This window comes from Protomyctophum bolini (assembly GCF_963924005.1).
Source record: "Protomyctophum bolini genome assembly, chromosome: 22".
NCBI lineage: Eukaryota > Metazoa > Chordata > Actinopteri > Myctophiformes > Myctophidae > Protomyctophum > Protomyctophum bolini.
In genome coordinates this window covers 29,256,425-29,278,701 of record NC_137883.1, presented here as the reverse complement: position 1 = coordinate 29,278,701, position 22,277 = coordinate 29,256,425, and the positions used below count along the sequence as shown (strand labels likewise).

The window sequence follows — 22,277 nt, the reverse complement described above, 5'->3', positions numbered from 1 at the left end:
TTTTTTCTTCAAATAAATGGGATTTTTACTCGAGCCGTAACCAATAATTATTGGTCCGTGACCCACAAATGGGGCCCAGCCCACTGTATGGGAAAGTGCAGTAGAGTATTAGCAGTAGTAGAAGTATAATACATAGTCCCATTAACTCCCATATATGACCGTGTTTTCCCACATTTCCTCCTTTATCACCGTCTACTTAATTCCAGGACGACGAGGTCTCGGCGTCTTCCGGCTCCAACGCCTCGAGCGGCGTCCGCTGTGCGGCGTCCTACCGGAAGTACCCGGCCGACCTGGCGCACAAGATCCACAGTGCCAATCACGACATGGAGGCGGGCGAGGGGGCGGAGCTGGACACGCCCATCAACTACAGCCTCAAGTACTCGGACGAGCAGCTGAACTCCGGGCGCCAGAGCCCGACCATGGACCACCCCGCCGACCGCTGGGCGACAGCACCGCCTGCTGGGGGGAGGGCGCCGGGCAGCCCCGGGTACCGCCCCACCGCCCTCTACCAGGACAACGGCGCCAACGGGCCGACAGTGGCCAACGAGGGCGAGGAGAAAGTGCTGCTCAAGAGGAAGTACCACCTCCAGGTTCTTAACGATACTTTTCTTTCTATCGTGATGCTATTAATCTGTTGTTTCAGTAATCTGTTTCCGTTAATCTCTTGTTCCTTTACTCTGTTACATTGACGTATGCGAGAGTTAAGACCATACAGTCATGTTGAAATAAGATAATAAAGTCACGAGCAGAATTTAATTCCATAGATTATCATTAATCAGTGACACGTTTCACCCCTATACGTCCAGGCCCCCTTCAGGTCCTCGGACCCCAAAAAGACCTCGCCGCAGACCCTGACCGCCTCCTCCTTCGACGACGATGACGACGACAAGCCCATCAACTACAGCGAGCGCTACGACGAGGAGCGCCAGGAGGGCCGAGACGCAAACAACCCACAGCCCATCGACTACAGCCTGAAGTACAGCGACGACCACGGTCACACCGTGCCTTCCCAGAAGCCCCAGCTGTTCCTCCGTGGCGGAAAGCATCCGCCGCCTCCTCCGGCGGCAGGCGCCGCCACCGTGACCTCCAAGGAAGAGGCCTCCATAAAGAGCTCGGCCAGGAGGCCCAAACAGCCTCCTCCTCTTCCCGGCGGCCAGGGGGGCGGGACCGGCAGGCCAGCGGCAGCCAACCATGAGACCCTCCAGACGTACTGCGTGGAGGACACGCCCATCTGTTTCTCCCGCGGCTCGAGTCTGTCGTCGCTGTCCTCGCAGGAAGATGAGGACGGCGAGGAGCCGACCGTCCGTCCCCTGGCTCCGAAGGACGGGTCCGCCAACGCAACACCCTGCCCCGCCTCCTCCTCCTCCAAGGAGCACGGCAGGATGAAGGCTCGCCACCATCACCATCACGCTCCTCCCGGCTCTGGCCACCCGCACTTGGTCCTTCCCCACAAGACCAGCCCTGGCTCCCAGACCCCGCCTCATCCGTTGTCGGCCACATCCGGCGGCCCCCCTGCGTCTTCCCAGCCTCCTACACCTCTGGCACCTTCCGCACACGAGCACGAGACGCCGCTCATGTTCAGCCGCTGCACCTCCGTCAGCTCGCTGGAGAGCTTTGGGACGCACTCCATCGCCAGCTCGATCCCGTCGAGCGGCGATGGGGAAGACGGAGCGGGCGGAGGCTGCTGCAGCGGCCTCATCAGCCCCAGCGACCTCCCCGACAGCCCCGGGCACACCATGCCCCCCAGCCGCTCCAAGACGCCTCCTCCGCAGCCCGCCTCCCCGCCCACGGGGGCCCCGGTCGGTCAGTCGCATCCCTCTGACCGCGGCCCCGAGGGCTACCGCGACCACCTCCCGGTGTGCCACAAAGGCATGCCGAGGCCGAGCAACAAGAAGCCGGCTGGAGGCGGCGAGCGGGCAGACCGGGAGTTGCTCCCGTCGGTCGGCGGCGGCGGGCCCCGTCTGCTCCATCTCCAGGAGGAAGAGGGGCGGGGAGGAGGTGTGGGTGGAGACGCGCTGCTCCACTTTGCCACGGAGAGCACGCCTGACGGCTTCCTGTCGCGCTGCTCCAGCCTAAGCGCGCTCAGCCTTGACGAGCCGTTCATCCGCCGCGACCCGGGGGGCCTCCGGACGCCGCAGCAGGTCCGCGAGGCGTCAACAGCTCCTCCTCCTCCTCCCCTCCGTGTCCAGGAGATGAAGCAGGCTCCGCCCCAGCCACCACCGCCCCAGCCTCCTCCTCCTCCTGCCCCTCTCCTCCAGGAGCCCGATCACCTCCTGGACGATTCGGACGGCGACGACATCGAGATCCTGGAGGCGTGCATCAACTCGGCCATGCCCACGCGCTCCTCGCGGAAGCCAAAGAAACCCCCTCCCGCCAACAACTCCTCCGCCGCCGCCTCCACCCGCAAGCTTCCTCCTCCGCCCAGCCAGCTCCCTGTATACAAGCTCCACCCCTCCTCGCGGGGCGGCGGACCCGCTCCTCCCTCCTCCACCTCCATGGCGGCGGTTTCAGGAGAGGAGCTTCCCCGCGTGTACTGCGTCGAGGACACTCCACTCAACTTCTCCACGGCTGCCTCGTCGCTCAGCGACCTCACCATCGAGTCGCCGCCCAACGAGCGGATGCACGCCGTGGCCGAGGGGACGGAGGAGGAGCGGCCCTCGCTGGGCCCCGCGGCGCACCACCACCCCCGCCGGCCCCGCCCGGACAGCGAGGCGGCCGGCCACGATGACATCCTGGCAGAGTGCATCAGTGCCGCCATGCCGAAGGGCCGCCCTCCTCCTGCCGCCGCCCACAACCTCCCGAGGGGTCAGCCCACCCCCTCGCTCCCCCACCACCTCCACCACCACCACCACCACCCGCCCTTCCACCGGCCAGAAGTGCGGGAGGAGGACCGGCGGCGAGGCAAGCCCACCTCGCCGGTCAAGCCCATGACCCGGCCCCGCCGCGACCTTTCCCCGCCGACCCACCCGCATCCGTCCCTCCCTCCTCCCTCCTCCTCCACGCTTCCTCCTCCCCCTCCGGGGGGCGGGGCCAAGCGGAACCCGACGGCCGCCGGCTTCTCCCTGGACTCCCCGCACCGCTACACGCCGGTGGAGGGCACGCCCTGCTGCTTCTCACGCAACGACTCGCTGAGCTCGCTGGACTTTGACGAGGACGAGGAGGACGAGGGCAGGGCGCCGCGGGAGAGGGAGGAGCGTGAGGACAGGCGGGCGGACCCTCCCTTCATCACGCAGGTCTCGAAAGCGGACGCCCGCCCCCAGCAGCAGCCGAGCAGGGAGGAGGCGGGCACGGACGGGCCCCACTTCTACTCCCCCTCTTGTCAGCTGAGTGACGTGGACCAGGAGAACAACAACAGGGAGTCGTCTCCCGGGTCACGTGGGCCAGCGGCGAAGGAGGTGGACAGAGCGGACTCCTCTCCTCTGTCGCCTCCTTCTCCCTCCGCCCTTCCTCCTCCCGACAGCCAGGCCCCGCCCCCGGCCTCCTCATCTCCTCCTGCTCCTCCCACCTCCTCCTCGGCGTATGCCCCGCGGGCGTTCAACGTGGAGGACACGCCCGTCTGCTTCTCGCGCAACTCGTCGCTGTCGTCGCTGAGCGTCGTGGACTCGGAGGACGACCTGCTGCAGGAGTGCATCTCCTCGGCCATGCCCAAGAAGAAGAAGAAGACGGCGGCCAATTCCGCCAAGGTGCCGCCGCCGCCGCCCAAGCGAACCACGCCGCCTCTTCCTCTCGCGGGAGACGGGGCGCTGCCGCGGGGCGCCGCTCCTGGAAGTAAGGAGGAGCAGGAGGCGGAGAAGGAGGACAAGCGAGCACTCCGGGACGCCGGGACGCCGCCGGACGATAGGGAGGCAGAGGAGCAGCAGGAGGAGGTCCGGGCAGAGGACGAGGAGGAGGAGGAGGCGACGGAAGGGGAGGAGGAGGAGACACGGGCAGAGGAAGAAGGGCCTCGGGAGACCCAGGAGCACCTGGAGGTAGGCCCGTCACAGTTAGTACATAATCGCCCAATAGCAATTATTTGAGATAATTGCAATCATTTTTGCATAGTCGTCAATCGTTTCCATGTTGAGAAATAACCATGCATTTAAAAAAATTATAATCAAAAATATCACTTCGTAAGATTATAGATCAACTGTTTCCGCTATTGTACATTTTTGTAACGAAAAACAATTAAAAGCTATTAAATGTGTCAGTGATTTCTTTATACGCTCTTTGTCATATCTGCCCCTGTGCAATTTGTGATTACGAAGCCCTAAAGGGCAAACAGAAATACAAAGTAACGTTCCAGAGTTCAATGCAAAAACAAAAACAAAACAAAAAACACAATTCATAATCTTCAGTCACAATTATTTGTGTGACAATTAATGGTCAACTTAACCATCTATACCTGTGTCGCCTTATAGCTTTTAACCACTTTAACCTTTATTTTTAACATTATTTTTCAGTCCACAGGAAAATCAGAGAACGTGTTTGATCCTAATTATTCAGAAAACCCCAGACCACAGAAAATATACTGAATGTCCAATGTTCAGTTTTTTTGGGTGCAATTGAGCTCAGAAAACCTAAAAAATGAAGAAACTTGTTTTTATGTCACGATCCCTTTAACCGTTTCCCTGCGGTGATTAAACAACCGTGTTCCAGATCTCCCATAGTTTTCACTAACCTTAGAAGAGCCACTGCGCCGACTTGATTGTTGCTTGTCATGAAAATCCGCTTTGAAGCGGTGTAATCGATTGTCGTAGTGTTGAGAAATATTCCAAAGTAGCGATCACAACAACAGACCGTGCGCTGCGTGGCACTGCCGCCATTGTAATGCATTGGGCCTCAATTTCCCAGAATCCTTAGCATGCTTTTTTTTTTTCAAGCTTTTTTTTTGCGATGACGTCATCAAAACACGTCACCTACCAACTCTGTCCGATGGAAACTCAGTATGACTTAAAAACGTATAAAAAAATGCGGATTAAACAATAAAAACATAACTTGTGTAGCATTATCGGGAGGGAAGCTGTTCTACAGTCAATGAACTGGTGTTAGAGAGGGAAAGTGTTAATGTGTGTAACGTTGTGAACCGTGCCAGGCGTACGTGGTGCATCTCCAGGACGATGAGGAGGCGTTGGACTGGAAGGCCATCCAGGAGGGAGCCAACTCTGTGGTGTGCAGCCTGCACCAGGCCGCCACGGCCACCGTGGGGAGCCACAGGCGCACGTCTCACCGCTCCTTCACCGACTCCGTCTCCTCCTCCGACGAGGACTCGGACTCGGTGCTCTCACTCAGGTCAGTGTTTTCTTTCAGACTATTTTTATTTAGTCTTAGTCCTATTTAGTCTTCTGAATTGGTTTAGTCTTAGTTTAGTCTAAAGAACAAAACCACATCAAAGGGTCGCCATGCAACTCCTTTGATGTTTGATGTTAACAAGATTAACTCTGCCTCAGGTTAGGGGTGGTGGGGACCTTTTATTGCAAAGGATTTACGTTCATATTCGGTCGTGGAGAGCGACGGATTCCGGGCCATGTTACACACTTTGGAGCCACGCTACATCGTCCCATCTCGGGCCACATTTCACAGACGGTCGATGGTGTGAGTTTTATCGAGTTCTCGTGTCCCCTCAACCTCATACAATCCAAAATGTTCCCTTTCTGTCATCTTTTTTTCTCTTCCCCTCCACGTTGGTAACTCGTTCTGTTTTGGTTGTTGAAAGCTAAAGCGTGTGCGAGCGCTGTGTGTGTCACTAAACGGTCCGGTACGACGCTGCAGTGCATCGATGAATTATCGTCCATGACGGCATCGCTACTACCACTAATCGTGATACTGCGTGAAAGAATATCATGAATCGTGGTAACATATGGTGATATTATATTTTTCCATTTCGCCCACCCCTACCTCAGGTCCTCCATCGGCTCTCCCTTTCACCTCCCCTCCTCGTCCAGCGGCAACAACAACGCTGCCCAGGAAACCTCCAAGCTCCCGCCGCCGCCCCCCTCCTCTCTAACCGCGGCACCGCCTCCAGCTCCTTCTAAAGCAGGGAACGCGGGCGTGACGGTCGGCGTTCCGGGAGCTCCCGGATCGGTGGGAGGCCCCCGCATCCTGAAACCGGGCGAGCGGAGCTCCCTGGAAGCCCGGCGGGTCGAAGAGAAAGATAGTGCCGCCGCCGTGAAAGGAGGGAAGAAGGTCTACCGGAGCCTGATCACCGGGCGGCCCCGGGAATCCGTGCCCACGACGGCCCCTCCCCTGCTGGGGCCCCGGGGCCGGAGCAACGCTCACCTCCCCGGCGGAGCCGGCCGGAGCTCCTCCCCCAGCACCTCTCCCGTTCAGAAGAAGCTTCCCGTCAAGCAAGCACCTCCCGCCGGCTCCCCCTCGGCCAATCAGAACGCCCTGAGAGCCGTGAAGCCCATGCCCGGGCCTACGGGGCCCGCTGGCGGCAAAACCAGCCTCCGACCTTCCTCCTCCTCCGCTTCCCCTGGGCGGAACCAGAGCCTCCTCGCCCCGCCCCCCGCCTCCACCCCGGCCTCCAAGCTCTCCTCCACTCAGCTCCCTCGCACCGCTTCCCCGGGAGGAGGGGGCGGGAGCTCTGCCTCCTCCACCAAGTCCCTGTCCTCCGGCCGCATCTCCTCCTCCTCCTCCACCCACCACCCCTCCCCCGCCCGCCAGACCTCCTCCCCCTCCATCGGCAGCACCGCCTCCTGCAGCGGGATCCCGCGCAGCGAGTCCACGTCCAAGGCCCTGGGGGGAGGAGGGGGAGGGTCCAGGAAGACCTCATCTTCCGCCGCTGGCTCGGCCACTTCTTCGGAGCGCTCGGACAGCAAGCCCCCCGGCCTGGTGCGCCAGTCGACCTTCATCAAGGAGGCGCCCAGTCCCACGCTGAAGCGCAAGCTGGAGGAGTCTGCCTCCGTCGAGTCGCTCTCCTCAAGCCCCTCCCTCCCCGACATGTCCCCCGTCCCCTCGTCCAATAATCAGCAGCCGCCGCTCCTCCCCGGCGGGACCAAGCCCTCGTCCACGTCCAACCAGGAGAAATCGGGAGGAAGCAGCGGCGCTAGGAGAGGAGGTGGAGGAGAAGGTGGTGGCGGTGGCGATCCCAACCGCTCGCATTCGGAGAGCCCCTCCCCCCGACCGAGGCCCCTGGCGGGAACCTGGAAGAGGGAGGGGAGAGGCAGAGGAGGAGGTGGTGGCGGCACCAACAACCCTTCCTCCTCCACAACGTCCTCGCTGCCCCGCGTGGGCACGTGGAAGCGCGCCGGCAGCGCCTCGTCCATCCTGTCGGCGTCCAGCGAGTCGAGTGAGCGCGGGGTGCGGAGCGAGGAGGAGGAGGAGCGCAAGAAGCAGCGCAAGGGCACGTGGCGACGGAAGACGACGACGCGGAACGGCCACGCCGCCACCTCGCCCATGGACACGTCCTCGTCCTCGTACAACCGGGAGGACGTGTGGGTCCGCATCGAAGACTGCCCCGTCAACAAGCCGCGCTCCACCCCGGCGGTGACGACGGGCAACGCCCCTCCGGTCATCGACGGCGTCTCGTCGTCCTTCTCTGAGACCAACCTCAATCACGTGCTGTCGGAGCGGCGCCGGCTGGCGCGGAGCAACCCCTGCATCGTCTCGGACCCGCAGCCGCCGCAACAGGTCCAGCAGCAGCAGCAGCAGCGCTCCAACCCGTTCGCCGCTCCAACCTCCTCCGCCGCCTCCTCCTCCTCTTCCGGAGGCGCCAGCCAAGCGCTCCTGGCCGCCCGGGTGAGCCCGTTCAATTACACGCCGAGCCCCCGGAGGGGAGCGGCCGCCACGGGAAGCGACGCCGGTCCACAGAGCGTCGCCGGTCGGCCCTCGCAGATCCCCACGCCTATCAACGCGGGCGGCGGCAAGAAGCGAGACGCGGGCAGCGAGAAGGCCGGTAGCGGAGGAGACAAGGGGGGAGGGGGGGGCAGCGGAGCGGAGAGCGTGGCAGGTGGCGAGAGCGGCTCTTACATTGTGACGTCGGTTTGACGTCACAATGTAGGGGGAGAGAGGAGAACGGGTTTGGAGACAGTGTTGATTTCCTCGACTAAAACTCGGACGAAAAATGTTAGTAGACTAGTGGAGAACTAAAATACAAGTCACTTTATGTTTGTATGCGCTCAGGTGAAAATTCCAGATCTCTTACAACTCTCTCACAACGGCTTTTAGCTATTTCCAGCATGCAACCAAGTGTATAATCAGCCATTACATTTTAGTTGACTAAACTAACTGTAGATTTAGTCGACTATAATCTTATGATATTTAGTTGACTAAAACAAAAACTTTTCAGATGACTAAAATGACTAAAACGAAGGAAAAAAATTGTCAAGACTATGACATTTGTCGTCAAAATCAACACTGTTTGTAGAAGAGGGTAAAGTTTGCAGTGAGAGTATTCCATTATTTATTTAAGTTGTTCTTAACTCTCCGTCTGCCAGAGGGCGTTCCCGAACAGCCTGTCATCGCACTCCTCCCCGTTTTATTTTCATGTAGTATTATACATTTTCAAATAAAACAAGATGGAATATCATCGGTTAATAACTATCATCAAACATGGCGGACCTCCCATTGTGCTTATTTTGAAAATGGTTTCCCGTTACTTAAATCGGCGGTGTATCAGACCCCTCCCTGGAAGACGGAACAGTTTGTAAATATTAATACAACAGCCAATCACTGCTGTGGGACGGCCGAATGGATTTGGGGTGAGGTAGAAACTCTCGGACAGGAGAGGAGTTCCTCATGTATGTAAAAAAGAAAGAAAATAAAAAGCAAGCGATATTTATGCTGACCCGTACATGGGAATCGTTTGCTGTACAGACATTACTTATTTAAAAAACCACAACTCCCACAGTCCTCTTTTGTTCCCCCTCCATATGCCCTTCTTTTTCGTTTTTCGCTCCCTCTCTGAACTCACTTTCTGCAACGTGCGTGTGTGTGTGTGTGTGTGTGTGTGTGTGTGTGTGTGTGTGTGTGTGTGTGTGTGTGTGTGTGTGTGTGTGTGTGACCCCCCCAACAGCAGTCTCTCACTGTCTTTCTCCACTTATTTTTCTTCGTAAGAAGAAGGAAAAAAAAGTTTGGCCAATGTAATTTCTTTGTTTTCTTTTTTCTATATATATTTTTTTTAGGGAACATGCGTCATGGACACGGGCCAGCTAGCTCAGTCTCTTAATGACTTGTGTAAATAAATAGAAATATTATGCCGCATGACAGGGAAGGATTTAGCTTTTGCCAATATTCCGACATTAATTTATTTCTGGCGTTTCCGTTTTCTTTAGGATTAATTCATAGCGTTATTGGAACAATCCTAAAATCCATGTACTTGCTAGCTTAGATCCCACTTGAGTAGCACATCTCACAAGACTGTCATCGCTTGTCGATGACATCGGGACGTCCGCTGAATGAAATCCTTCCCCCTAAAAATGACCGATCGTATCCGCTGCCTTGTTTTTCAGTCACTTTACTGTCTTGTCTGAAATATTTTAATGAAGCCAAAATTTGTCTAACGTCTGTCAAGAATGTTTTCAGCTTAATAACACCCTGTTCTGTAATTTACCCAGAGTTCAACAGTAACAGTAGGAATAGTAGCTAACCCACCACCACCCCCTCGTCAAGGCCAAAGAGCAGTAACCACCTGAGACAAATAATTATCCTACGTATAAATATGGGGTCTCATTTCAGGGCCTAAATTGTTCTGAATTGAGGTGAAATCCCCCGACCTCTAACCTTTTTCTTAAAAACTAGTGGTTACCGCCATTTTGCGGAGGAGGGGCAGAATTTGAGGTGTTTTTTTATATCTTGAGAGTATTCATATGGTAGACATGAAAGTCGTATGAGCGCACGCTATGCTAGGCTAAAGCTAACAATTGCAGGAGGAAAAAAAACGACGTTAACGTAGTGTTAAAATAATGACTTGTAAAAAAAATAACTTATTGCTCGTATAAAAGTTTTGAATTTCTTTCGTAAACACTTGTTACACCTTCTTTCTCCGTCTGTCTGTCTCTCTCTCTCTCGATCACTGTTAAAATTTGCAAAGCACATGAGAGCAGTGGGGTGTCCAAGGGGTGGCCTAAGGTGGCACGGGCCGTCCCTGGAATCTGAACAATTCATGAGTGTTGCGCTCTGGAGCAGCACACAATGACCACTCTGAGCAAAAAGCCAGGTTGTCTGATGTGCGTCTGAACATTTGTGATAACGGTGATGGATGACATTGCAAAATGTGATGTTTGTGAGTTCTTTGGTCCTCTATAGACTAGAGTTTTCAACATGCATATAGTATGTGTAACGGGTTAAACCGGTTGTAATTATGTGTATAGATGGGATGACTTTATGTTCATTTGAATGCATTTCAAAAGATGGAAATGGCAACGTTGAGCATCGACTGACTGTTGGTAAATTAACATAACAGAGCACTCTATAACGTCAACACCAGAGCACTATGGAATCTGATTCAGAGCATATGAAACTTGAAACACAGGAATGTAAGACACTGTAATGTTAGTAATTAAAGTAGAAATGGGTTGTGGAGACAAAATAATGGTAATAATGCGGCGCATGTGTCCACTTATGTGCGTGCGTCTATTTATGCACATGTGCTCGTACTTCATTCCACCCCGCATACAGAAGTCAGTGCCTCACTTGGGCCACCCCAGTCAAAAAACTCTGGACACGCCGTTGCATGAGATTAGGAAAAAAAAGGAACTGACTCGTTTCCTTTTTTCTTTTTTTGCCAAAAAAGGAACAACAAAAGGTCTCTTATTTTCTTTCCCGTTTGCTAATTTTAAAATGAATAAATGGTGAGTTCGTTTTACCAAATGTACAAATAAATAAAAGTGGTGGTTGAATTAATAAACGTTGGTTTAAATAAAGGTTGGTTGAGTCATTGTTACCTTGGAAACATTTATTTATACCTTACGCACATGTATAGGTAACCCTTTTTACGGTACGGTAATTACCAGGTAATTACCTGGTAACTACATGGCAATAGTAAATTTTACATGGTAAGTACCCAGTAACTACTATGTAGTTATGCGGTAATTACTAGGTAATTTACCTAGTAATTACCAAGTATTTTCCTTGACAACTACTAGGTAATTACCCTGTATGTATAACAATTTACTGTATAATTACCTGGTAATTACATGGAACTTACCAATAAGGCAACTAGAAAGGTCGCAATTTTGAAAAATTGCAGAGTGTGGTTGCCGCGGCGGCTTACATGTATACCCCTCCCGCTGATCTCGCCGGCCTGCTACGGTTTCGAGTCACGTCTCAGGTCGCGTTATTATTCCACACCTGGAGTAAGACAAAGTTTGGCGCCCTACAACAACAAGAAGTTTTGACTGTACGCACTTGAGCCATATGTCAAATTGACTGGAAAAATCGGGAATCGACCGCTTGTACTGTGCGAAGAGAAATGTTGTATATTTTATTTGATATGAATTTATTAGTGAATTAAATTTCCCCATTGACATGAATGGGGAAATGCAAAAAAACACATTCAAGTATTTTTCCCTCTGAGACTGTAAGCACTATAGTTACAAAACTTTCAGGGATATTTCCTAATTATCACTAAAATTAATTAAAAATATATTTTTTTAGGTCGGCCTCATGGTGGCGCTATAACATCCCACTTTACCTTTTGGCTCATAACTCTTGAACCGTAGGTCGTACAATCACAATTATTTTCACCCTGGATTCCTTGGGTCATGACGCATCTCCCCATATAGGCCACGCCCTTTTCCGCCATGATGGATTTTCCGCCATTTTGAATTTTGTCCAAAACACACTTTTTGCTTTTCCCACTACAGATTTTGTCCAAATGTCACAGAAATCGGCACACGTGACCTCTGGACCCACACGATTAAAAAACCGACTTCGGAATTTAGATAGTGCGTATCGTTCGGCCGTAACCGTCGTCCGAAGTCAGTAGGAGGGGCCTATATCACGAAAAACACCATAAATCACGAACGGAACGTCCAATCCATCCGGAATTCGAATCGCACGTCCGGGGTGGTTCGTTCGACCGAGTTCCGAAAGCAATTCCATTTTCATCCACAGGGGGCGCCGCAAACGTGATATATGTAACCGTCTGTCGGGAAAACATGAATTTCGGGGGTCACATCCCCTCAGAATTACTTACACGCGACCTGAGACGTGACTCGAAACCGTAGCAGGCCGGCGAGATCAGCGGGAGGGGTATACATGTAAGCCGCCGCGGCAACCACACTCTGCAATTTTTCAAAATTGCGACCTTTCTAGTTACTATTTTGACCCTATGGGTCCATTTGGTTTAATTTTAAATTGTTGTAAAGCATCTATTTACAAGGAGTCTACTAGTCTAGACAATTGGAGAATGTAGCAGAATGGTACCATATTACTATGGTACCAAATCAATACAAAATCTTATCCAAACAAAATATCCCGTTTTGGTTCTGCGTGAGAGGCTAAATGTCATCAACAGGTGGTCCGTGGCTCAAAAGCTGAATACACGATGGGCCTTGATAAGAAAAGAAAACCTAATAGGAATGCCCTGACGGATTCGTAACTCTTTTGTTGGTTGGATGTGTTTTTTTATGTTCCCTATATAGCCTGCTTGCTGCGACTCCCACAGCAGCTGTTGATCTGCATAGTGGCGATGGAAGGGAATAAAGGAACACAATCATTTTTAACGGAGACGATAAGTTGTGCCCTGGCACCGGTCCTTAGCTGCTGACAACTGATTTGTAGCCTACACAGAGAGAGAGAGAGAGAGAGAGACACACACACACGCACACACACACACACACACACACACACACACACACACACCTAAAGATATGCAGATTAATATGCATACAAATGTACAGATGCAATCTCTCTCACACATGTGTACACACACACACACACACACACACACACACACACACACACACACACCTACAGATATGCAGATTTAGATGCATACAAATTTACAGATGCAATCTCTCTCACACAGGCGCACACAGACACACACACACCCTCTCTTTAACAGATGGAATGACAGTCACACAGATAATGGTGCTGGCGTCATGCATATGAACACACTTCCTTAAAGATGCAGTCTCACATACGCAGCGGTTCAAAGAGACACATCGGCTAAACTTCCTGTCTTTAATATGTTCATACAACAAAGTCCATTGTGGACAGAGAGAGCGAGATTGAGGGACAGAGAGAGAGTAGTCTGGGGAAAGGGAGTAGTCTCTAGGCCCTAGACTACTCTCTCTCTGTCACTCCCTTTCTAGGGGAAAGGGAGGGACAGAGAGAGATAGAGAGAGAGTAGTCTAGGGGAAAGGGAGGGACGGAGAGGGGGTGTGTGACATGAAAAGTCTAATTCTGGTGCTATGGTTTTATTTTAAATCGATTGACATATGCCAATATGGCAAGTATATGCAAAATATAGCCTATCCTGCATATATATATTCCATATTCAGGTTCATATATGTGGATAAATAGGAAATGTATGTCTCTATATAGCTTATGCAATTTATATTTCCATGTGGGGGGTGTGTCAGCTAGTTCGGGAGGTAACAGGGGGTGCATGGCCAAAAAGGTTTGGGAACCGCTGGTCTAGGGGAAAGGGAGGGAGAAGAGAGTGATACGAGGACATGAGGAGCGCTGACATGGCAGACTTTTTAAAGTCAAGGTTCTTTCTGTCCTATTAACTGTTTTTAGTCATCTGTCTATTTCAAGCTCTCTCTCTTTGGCTCTCTGTCTTGCCACCCGCCGGGTGCAGGGAACCATTCAAGGTACCAACCTGCTCAACGGGAGCAATTTGGTGTTCAGCAGAGTTTTGCTCAAGGACACTTCGACTCTAACTCTGGGGGAGCCCACAGGGATCGAACTGGGAATCTGGCTGCTCTACCCCTGAGCCACCCCCATTGTGTAGATAGATAGAATACTTTATTGGCAGTTTAAGAAAATTACAGAAAATGACGCCAAATGGACTTAGACACAAAAAAGCTTGTTTCCATTGTGGTCCACTTTGTAACATGAAACTATACACATACATACTGTACAGACAAAACAACCATGGAACATATAAGTGCATACTTGCTTGTTGCACACTAGTAGGCCATAAATGGCATTTGCCTTTAGCCCACATGATATGATAGATAACAATTCTTGCCACCACCCGGTGTATTCAGCGAGCCTTATTGGTACGTGTGGTAAGTATGGGAGCTGATGGTATAGGGTCATTGTAAGTTCTGAGAGCTGATGGTAGGGGTCATTGTAAGTTCTGAGAGATGATGGACTGGTAGTGGTCATTGTAAATTCTGAGAGCAGGGGTCATTGTAAATTCTGAGAGCTGATGGTTGGGGTCATTGTAAAAAGCTCATTTCATACTCTAGTTTTAGGTGAGTAGCAACTCACTGTGTGTAGTTTTCAACAATTGATTGATTGAAATTGATTGAAATATTTATGAACAGTTTGCAGAATTACAGTACATTTCAAGCACAAACTCAATTAAGCATTACACTTGTTTAGTACAAGAGGGTCCACCATGCATGTTCAATTTTAACATGGGCTTGCTTTTCTGTAAAGTTACATGTAAATATTGGTGGGTTGCGTTTTTTTGGGGGAGTTGTTTCTAAAGTGTAATTATTGGCCGGGCTTCCTATCTCTAACCTAATCTAATCACCTCTTCTATCACCTCCTCCACTAGGGGGCGAAAGATATTATGGGACGACAGCGCCTGGATTCTTTATTGAATATACCTGAACCACGCTGTCACCCGGAAGTAACTGCGTGTTGTTTTGCGTGGCGGTGACTGAGCAACAATCTTTTCTAGTATATATTCTAAGGCAACAATACAAGAGCACTGTGGAAAAATGTCTCATGAAGGAGGTCAAATGTTTCAAATGGAGTCTTTACGGCTGTCTATAAATGAATACATGACGTCGGTGGGAGAGGAGATACTGGGTGTTTTGGAGAAACAGCAGCAGTGTGCTGCTGATGTTTGTGAAGACGCGAAGCTTCATCATGTCAGATCGTTTGTGTTGGAGCGCCTTAGTGCCACTGCAGAGTCGATGTGCAACTTCTTCCAGAGAGAGATGGAGACACTAAAAACTCTGCTGGAAAGACGAGGCAAACTGCTGGACGTGATTTTACAGCCACACGTCAAACTACACAGACTCAGAGCAGGTTTGTTGTTTAAGGTGCATTTCATACACATAGCCTATGTATGATTGATTACTTTATTGGCAGAAATGTAAAGCAGTCAAAGTACAGTCAAAACACATCCAAATCATCCAATCAAATTTTACACAGGTTTCAGGCAGTAGATATAGTAGCTACAATAAGCTTAAAGGGGCATGGTTTACATCAGTGGTGCTCAACCAGTGGTTCGGGGACCACCAGTGGTTCTTGAGGGGGTTCCAGGTGGTCCCCAGCTAAATGATGGATTGCCATGGTAACCAATGTACCCTTATAGATGTTTAACTTTGAGAGCGTAAAATGAAACCATTTTACGCTCTCAGGTGTTGTTAAACATAATTAATTTACAATAAGTCTACACAATTAGAGAATATAGAAGAATTGTTATTTTGATCATTTGCCTGTTATCTCCTAACGGTACCACATCAATACAGCATGGAATTGTGGACAGAATCTTATCAGGACCATAACTATTCTTAAGTTTTAGGTCTGAGAGGCTAAATCTAAGCAAATGGTGGTCTGTGGCTCAAATTATGAATAAATAATGGGACTTGATATGAAAAGGGTGGAAAACCACTGTTTTACAACCTTTATCTACAAGTCCTGCCAACTCTCAACCTTCACCTACAAGTCATGTTATATTAAACTAATTAAAGTCCTTTATTCTATTCCGTTCCGTTCCAGACCAGTGTGTGGAGTCCAGCCTGCAGGTGAACACAACCACCCAGACTTCACCCAGGACTGTTTCTGTTAAACAGGAACCTGAAGACCACCTGGACAGTAAGTTTAATGCTCTCTCTCTCTCTCTCTCTCTCTCTCTCTCTCTCTCTCTCTCAATTCATAGGCCAACTCTCAACCTTCACCTACAAGCCATGTTATATTAAACTAATTCAAGTCCTTTATTCTATTCCTTCGTTCCAGACCAGTGTGTGGAGAAGGATCAGAGGCCACAGCGAGTGCTCCTGTCCCAGATCCTGAAGCAGAGGCCGCCGCAACGGGAGCTTCTCTTGTCCCAGATCCTGGAGAAGAAGAGGCCACAGCAGGAGCGGCTCCTGTCCCAGAGTCTGAAGAAGCAGGAGAAGAAGAGGCCACAGCAGGAGCTGCTCCTGACCCAGAGTCGTCTGAAGAAGCAGGAGAAGAAGAGGCCAGAGCAGGACGACCTTCTGTCCCAGAGTCTGAAGAAGAGAAACGAGAACATCCAGGAGAACAAAGCCATGGTGAGTGTGAGACAGCGCGTCACGTTGTGAGCTTGTAGATCGGCTATTTTCAGCAAGTGTAAAATCAGTCATTACGACGGCATCAAGGCCCGCCGGTGAACCAATATTTCTCCAGCGCTTGCTCCACGCACGCCCGCCCCTCTAGACCAGAAAGCACGCTGGCCGGACCAGGCTACATACAGGAGAGACAATGCACATGTGACGCTTTTAATTCTATTTATTAGGAATGTACTATTCTACTACTACTGTAAAGAAAAGAGTACTTAATACTTTTGGTACTTTGAGTAAAAATGTTTATACCAATACCTTTGTACTTTATACTCAAGCTAATTTAGACTTCTGTAATTGTACTTGTAACATGGTACATCTAGAGTACAATTTGCAGTATTCATACTTTCACTTCAAATAAAAACACGCCAGTACTTTGCCGTTGGGTACAGGTGGACGAGGAGGGCGTGGAAGCCGGCGGGCGTAAGAAGAGGCAGAGGACCGGCCACGCCCGCAAGATCGGGGACAAGGAGAAAGTACGTATCTCTCTCTCTGACCCCATCCCACCGCGACTAGGGATGTGTAAATGTGTCTAAAATGAAAATCGATTTGTATAATTCTATATTAACGATTCATCGTTTATTTAAAAAATAATCTGCCTAATGATGATGTCACTGGACCTGCCCACAGCCCTCCTATGAGGCACAGACTGAGTAGAAACAAATCGTGCCATTTTATCGTGATTATTAGTGAGGACCTATTATATGAAGATAGGTTGAAAAGTGGTGAAGTGGTCCCTTAACTATAAACTGCGTTTTGGGATGCAGAATGCAGCCTATTTTAATCTGTGTGTGTGTGTGTGTGTGTGTTTCAGGGCAGCACGTGCCACCAGTGCAGACAGAAGACTCTGGACACCAAGACGGTGTGTCGCAGTGGGTTCTGCTCGGGGGCCAAAGGTCAGTTCTGTGGTCCGTGCCTGAAGAACCGCTACGGAGAGGACGTGGGCACGGTGCTGCTGGACCCGGTCAGTGGAGACACACACACACACACGCACGCACGGACACACACGGACACACACACGTGCGACACAGGCCATCTGTGCGTAAAGCCATCTGAGCGCCGCTGTCTGTAAAGCATAATCATACAGTATTGTGTCTCACCGTAAATGTCTGATTTTTACATATACTCGTGCTCATGACCACTGCCACTGCCACATAGGTGTACACGGACATTGCTGGTTGTAGGAGTGGTTGCACCATACAAAAATAACCGTATTGTGTTGACACCAAGGGCTGCACAATGAATTAAAAAAAAGATTGTGATCTAGATTCACCTATGAGATCTAATTTCTAATTATTTTGCATGAATGGTGCAGCCCTAGTTGGCTGCTGTCCAATTAATTTTAGTTACTCTTATCTTTTATCTGTTTAAAGCCACAGTAGTTATGGCTCCAGGTGTTGTTTTTCAGCAACTACAGCCTGAGCATTGAGTGCAAGCATTGTGCAGCACTACTTTAGACACTAAAGGTCATTACACACTGGCGAATTAGCGACGCGATGCGAATAAGCGATCTGAAAATGCGAAATATTGCATGTTGCTCTCTGCAAGATACGACACCAGAGCGAACAAATAAAGAGCGAAAACGGTCGCATTTTCGCACATTCGCCACTGATGTGGAAGCTTGCATGGACTTCAATTGTTTTTTTAAAAATGCAAATTATTCGTCTCTCTCTCTATAGGTGTGGTCGTGTCCTATCTGCCGCAACGTGTGCAACTGCAGTCTGTGTCGTAAGAAGGAGGGCCGCTGTGCCACGGGCGCCCTGATGGGCCTTGCGCGCGTCAACGGCCACAACAACGTGCACGAGTATCTGGAGAGGTACGTACGTGGCCCGAGCTGATGTGTGTTAAGGGCCTTGCAAGCGGGCAGCGATAAAACGCGCCTATAGTTAATTTTCAATGAGACCTGCGTTTTTGCTCGGAGCAGTCGCGGTGTGACAACGCAAGCGTATTTACGCGAGCACGGTCCCGTGAATCTTTTGCAAGCATGCTCGTTCCGTGCACACGCCCCCCCCCCCGCGACTCACCAGACCTGGATTCTGTTTAGCTTTTATTTTACGCTTGCGTTGTTGCGCCGCTCTTCAACAGACCTATCCCAAGTGAGGCTTGCGGAACTCGACTTCGTCTCGTTCCTGACCGCATCCCTGTCGTGGCAATAATCACGTTAACCCACACCCTCTCGTGTAATATTGCTTGAATCTCATGTTGCGCAGCTGCCTCTAGATTGCCTATGCCATAGAAAGCATGGGTGGACCCTCGGCTACTATATCAGTGGTTCTCAACCCTCGGCTACTATATCAGTGGTTCTCAACCCTCGGCTACTACTGTATATCAGTGGTTCTCAACCCTTTTTATATCAGGTCCATTCTTTATTCTGCATTTGAGCCACGGACCACCATTTGATGACATTTTGCCATTCAGACCCAAAACTTTGAAAATAAATCTTTCTCGTTGGATAAGGTTTTGTCCACAATTCCATGCTGTATTAATGATACTTGGTACCATAGTACTTATGAAAGCTACTATGAAAGCAGTGCTTTGTGATGATAATAGAACAGGAAACTGAGGTTAATAATGATGCATTTTCAGTTTTAAATGCATTACATTTTTTGCCGTTTGCCTGGGACGTCCTCATGACCGGTGCCCGTGTGTTGAAACACAGTCCGGCCCTCGACTTGTACCAATTTCTTTATTTTTGGCCCACTGTGTATTTGAGTTTGACATCCCTGGTTTATACAAATGAAAAGGCTGGGTTTATACAGCACAGGGAACTGGTTAACAGCAGGTGGAGCAGGAATAGGGAAGGAGAGAGTGTAAGTCGGCTCAAATTGTCTTGCAGCCTCATTTCACTAGGTTCCACCGAAATGACTTGTAGCCCGTCGCTTGGTTGCTGCCAGTGTGAACGCCCGTCGCTTGGTCGCTGCTAGTGTGAACGAACGTACCTCAGACCACTTAACACAGTTGAGAGAAATCTTCTGCTTCCCTGATGGTGCTGTCGTGTTGAAACAACTAATGCCGACCGCCGGTGTCGTTGTTTTTTTCTATCTAATTTACAGGATTGAGAAGGAGCTGTCGTAGACTCAACAGGACACCAAGGCAGCGCACAGAGCAGAGTGCCCAGTGTCGTGCCCTGAAAATAGCTGATCTACAAGCGTTTATTTACCAAAGGCCTACCACTTGTTTAAATGCATAACCGTAGCATTTTAGGCCATTTTAGCTGCAACTCCTTGGCAACAAGACAAACCACACCAGCTGCAACTCCTTGGTAAACAAGACAAACCACAACATCTGCAACTCCTTGCAACATGCAAATTGGGAATAATGGTTGCAAGTAGTTGAACGTTGCGAGGAGTTGCACGTTGCGAGGAGTTGCACGTTGCAAGGAGTTGCACGGCAACCGTCGGGTGTGGTGAGGGCTTTAGACTCGTCATTCTTCTTGTTTTAAATGCACAACTTTTGCATTTTAAGCCCAAACCACACCAATGCAATTCCTTGCAACATGCCAATTGGGAATAATGGTTGCAACTTGCAAGTAGTCGCTAGGAGTTGCACGTTGCAAGGAGTTGCAACGTTTTATCCATCCATTTATCCTCAAACTGTTGTACACGGAGCCAGCCCTGCAAGGCCACACATTTACTCTATCTCAGCATCCTTCTCTCTCTCTCTCTCTCTCTCTCTCTCTCTCTCACACACACACACACACACACACACACACACACACACACACACACACACACACACACACACACACTCTTGCTTCTGTCTGATTTACATTCATGCCAAATCTTTCCTTGATCTGCCTCCTTCTCTCTCTCTCCCCCTCATCCCATCCTTCCTCTCTTTCTCTCCCAATCCTTCCATCTCTCTCACTCTCTGCTGTATAGTCAGAACAGAGCTGCACGGGGCGAGCAATTGATTTAGTTTGAACAATTGATTCGTTAAGCAATTTATTACAGCCATGCATCGAGTGGCCTGAAGTTATGCGACGTGGTATCCCTACACCTATAGGACTAAAGTCCCAGATTAACGATGCATCTGGTACTTAATTAGGTGATCTTCATTCAGAGACAACTTTTATATACAAATCTAATTACACACAACAATGTACTTTCTTATTTTCTGCTATAATCTGCTGGTCTGTGTTTTTCTATCAATCTGCTGGGTTATGTGTTTTTCTGAATGAAGAAAAAAGTGGAACGTCCGCACACAATATAATTCTGTTCCCTGTCTTTTTTATTTCAACCTTTTTTTCAACGTTTTGCCCCTCCAGGCTTTCTCAAGTTCTATGTGTTTTTGAGTGGTGCAACCACTCCTACAACCAGCAATGTCCGTGTCTACCTACCACCTATGTGGCCATGAGCACGAGTATGACTTATTAGTACCAGTAGGGGGCGCCAGAAACAGAGAGAGGGATAGTGCTGCTAATGAGAGAGAGAGAGAGGGAGAGAGGGGTGGGGGGGGCACCACTCGGTTCACACGGGTGTGATTTTTCTATCTTTAAGAAGCCATTGAGTTATTTTCCACGTTCATGATATGGCTGTGGTACAGGCTATTGGTGTGAATCTATGAATACCAAACGAGTCTCCCCTTTACCAACTTGCCCCGGCGTACAGTCGGCGGAACTGCGTGGCCTGGTATTCCTAAAGTAACCTAAGTAAATTATGCTTTTACAAATTTGTAAAAAATAAATAAATTGCGAGTACTTTTTCCACCACTATCAGTGATTGAGAAGCCCCGCCCCAAGGCTCACCTAGGCTGATTGAGTGATTGGCACTCAGAATGTTTGTGCCAGCTGGGGTGTGTGGAAGAACAACGGAGACAAGAACACGACGATGGTTAGACTTACCACTACTTACACATAATTTGGCAATTGACCTTATGCACACCACCTCTTTCAATCTGTAATGTTTTAGTTTAATACAAATCCACTTTAGACATGCATGTTATGAGCTACTTTGTAAATTTTTATTATTATTACAAAACATACATCAATCACTTCAGCCCTATTATTTCGGTCATTTGAAAATAGCCGATTCACAAGCCTGCAAATGCAGAGCACTGAAGATCTTTTTATTATAAACAGGTCGTAAAATCAAAATTATTTTTACCCTGGATTCCTTGGGTCATGACGCATCTCCCCATATAGGCCACGCCCTTTTCCGCCATGATGGATTTTCCGCCATTTTGAATTTTGTCCAAAACACACTTTTTGCTTTTCCCACTACAGATTTCGGAAGAAATCGGCACACGTGACCTCTGGACCCACACGATTAAAAAACCGACTTCGGAATTTAGATAGTGCGTATCGTTCGGCCGTAACCGTCGTCCGAAGTCAGTAGGAGGGGCCTATATCACGAAAAACACCATAAATCACGAACGGAACGTCCAATCCATCCGGAATTCGAATCGCACGTCCGGGGTGGTTCGTTCGACCGAGTTCCGAAAGCAATTCCATTTTCATCCACAGGGGGCGCCGCAAACGCGATATATGTAACCGTCTGTCGGGAAAACATGAATTTCGGGGGTCACATCCCCTCAGAATTACTTACACGCGACCTGAGACGTGACTCGAAACCGTAGCAGGCCGGCGAGATCAGCGGGAGGGGTATACATGTAAGCCGCCGCGGCAACCACACTCTGCAATTTTTCAAAATTGCGACCTTTCTAGTTGTGGGCTCGCTACAGCGAGCACACACTAGTTATTGCCAGCCTATATTTATTTATTTATTCCACCCTTTTTTTTGCCACCCTACTACTTCCACATACTTTATGCTAGAAATTTAGTTCAAACTTCAAACTGTTCAGCTCTTTGCAGTGATGTGTGCTTGTATTTTTATTTTTACAAAGTTTTATACTTTTTATACTTTT

General features: G+C 49.8%; 1 protein-coding gene across 4 annotated transcripts in view; it reads left to right on the top strand.

Moving 5' to 3' along the window:
• The window catches only part of apc (APC regulator of WNT signaling pathway), a 45,886-nt gene extending 35,074 nt beyond the window's left edge, over window positions 1–10,812 (top strand). For all 4 annotated transcript variants that reach the window (XM_080755415.1, XM_080755414.1, XM_080755417.1 and 1 more), the window contains 4 exons: window positions 207–590; window positions 807–3,968; window positions 5,072–5,268; window positions 5,880–10,812. In XM_080755415.1, coding sequence (XP_080611541.1) covers window positions 207–590; window positions 807–3,968; window positions 5,072–5,268; window positions 5,880–7,965 — 5,829 coding nt within the window. In that variant the 3' untranslated portion in view covers window positions 7,966–10,812. The remainder of the gene's footprint in view (window positions 1–206; window positions 591–806; window positions 3,969–5,071; window positions 5,269–5,879) is intronic.
• The last annotated feature ends 11,465 nt before the right edge of the window (window positions 10,813–22,277 follow it).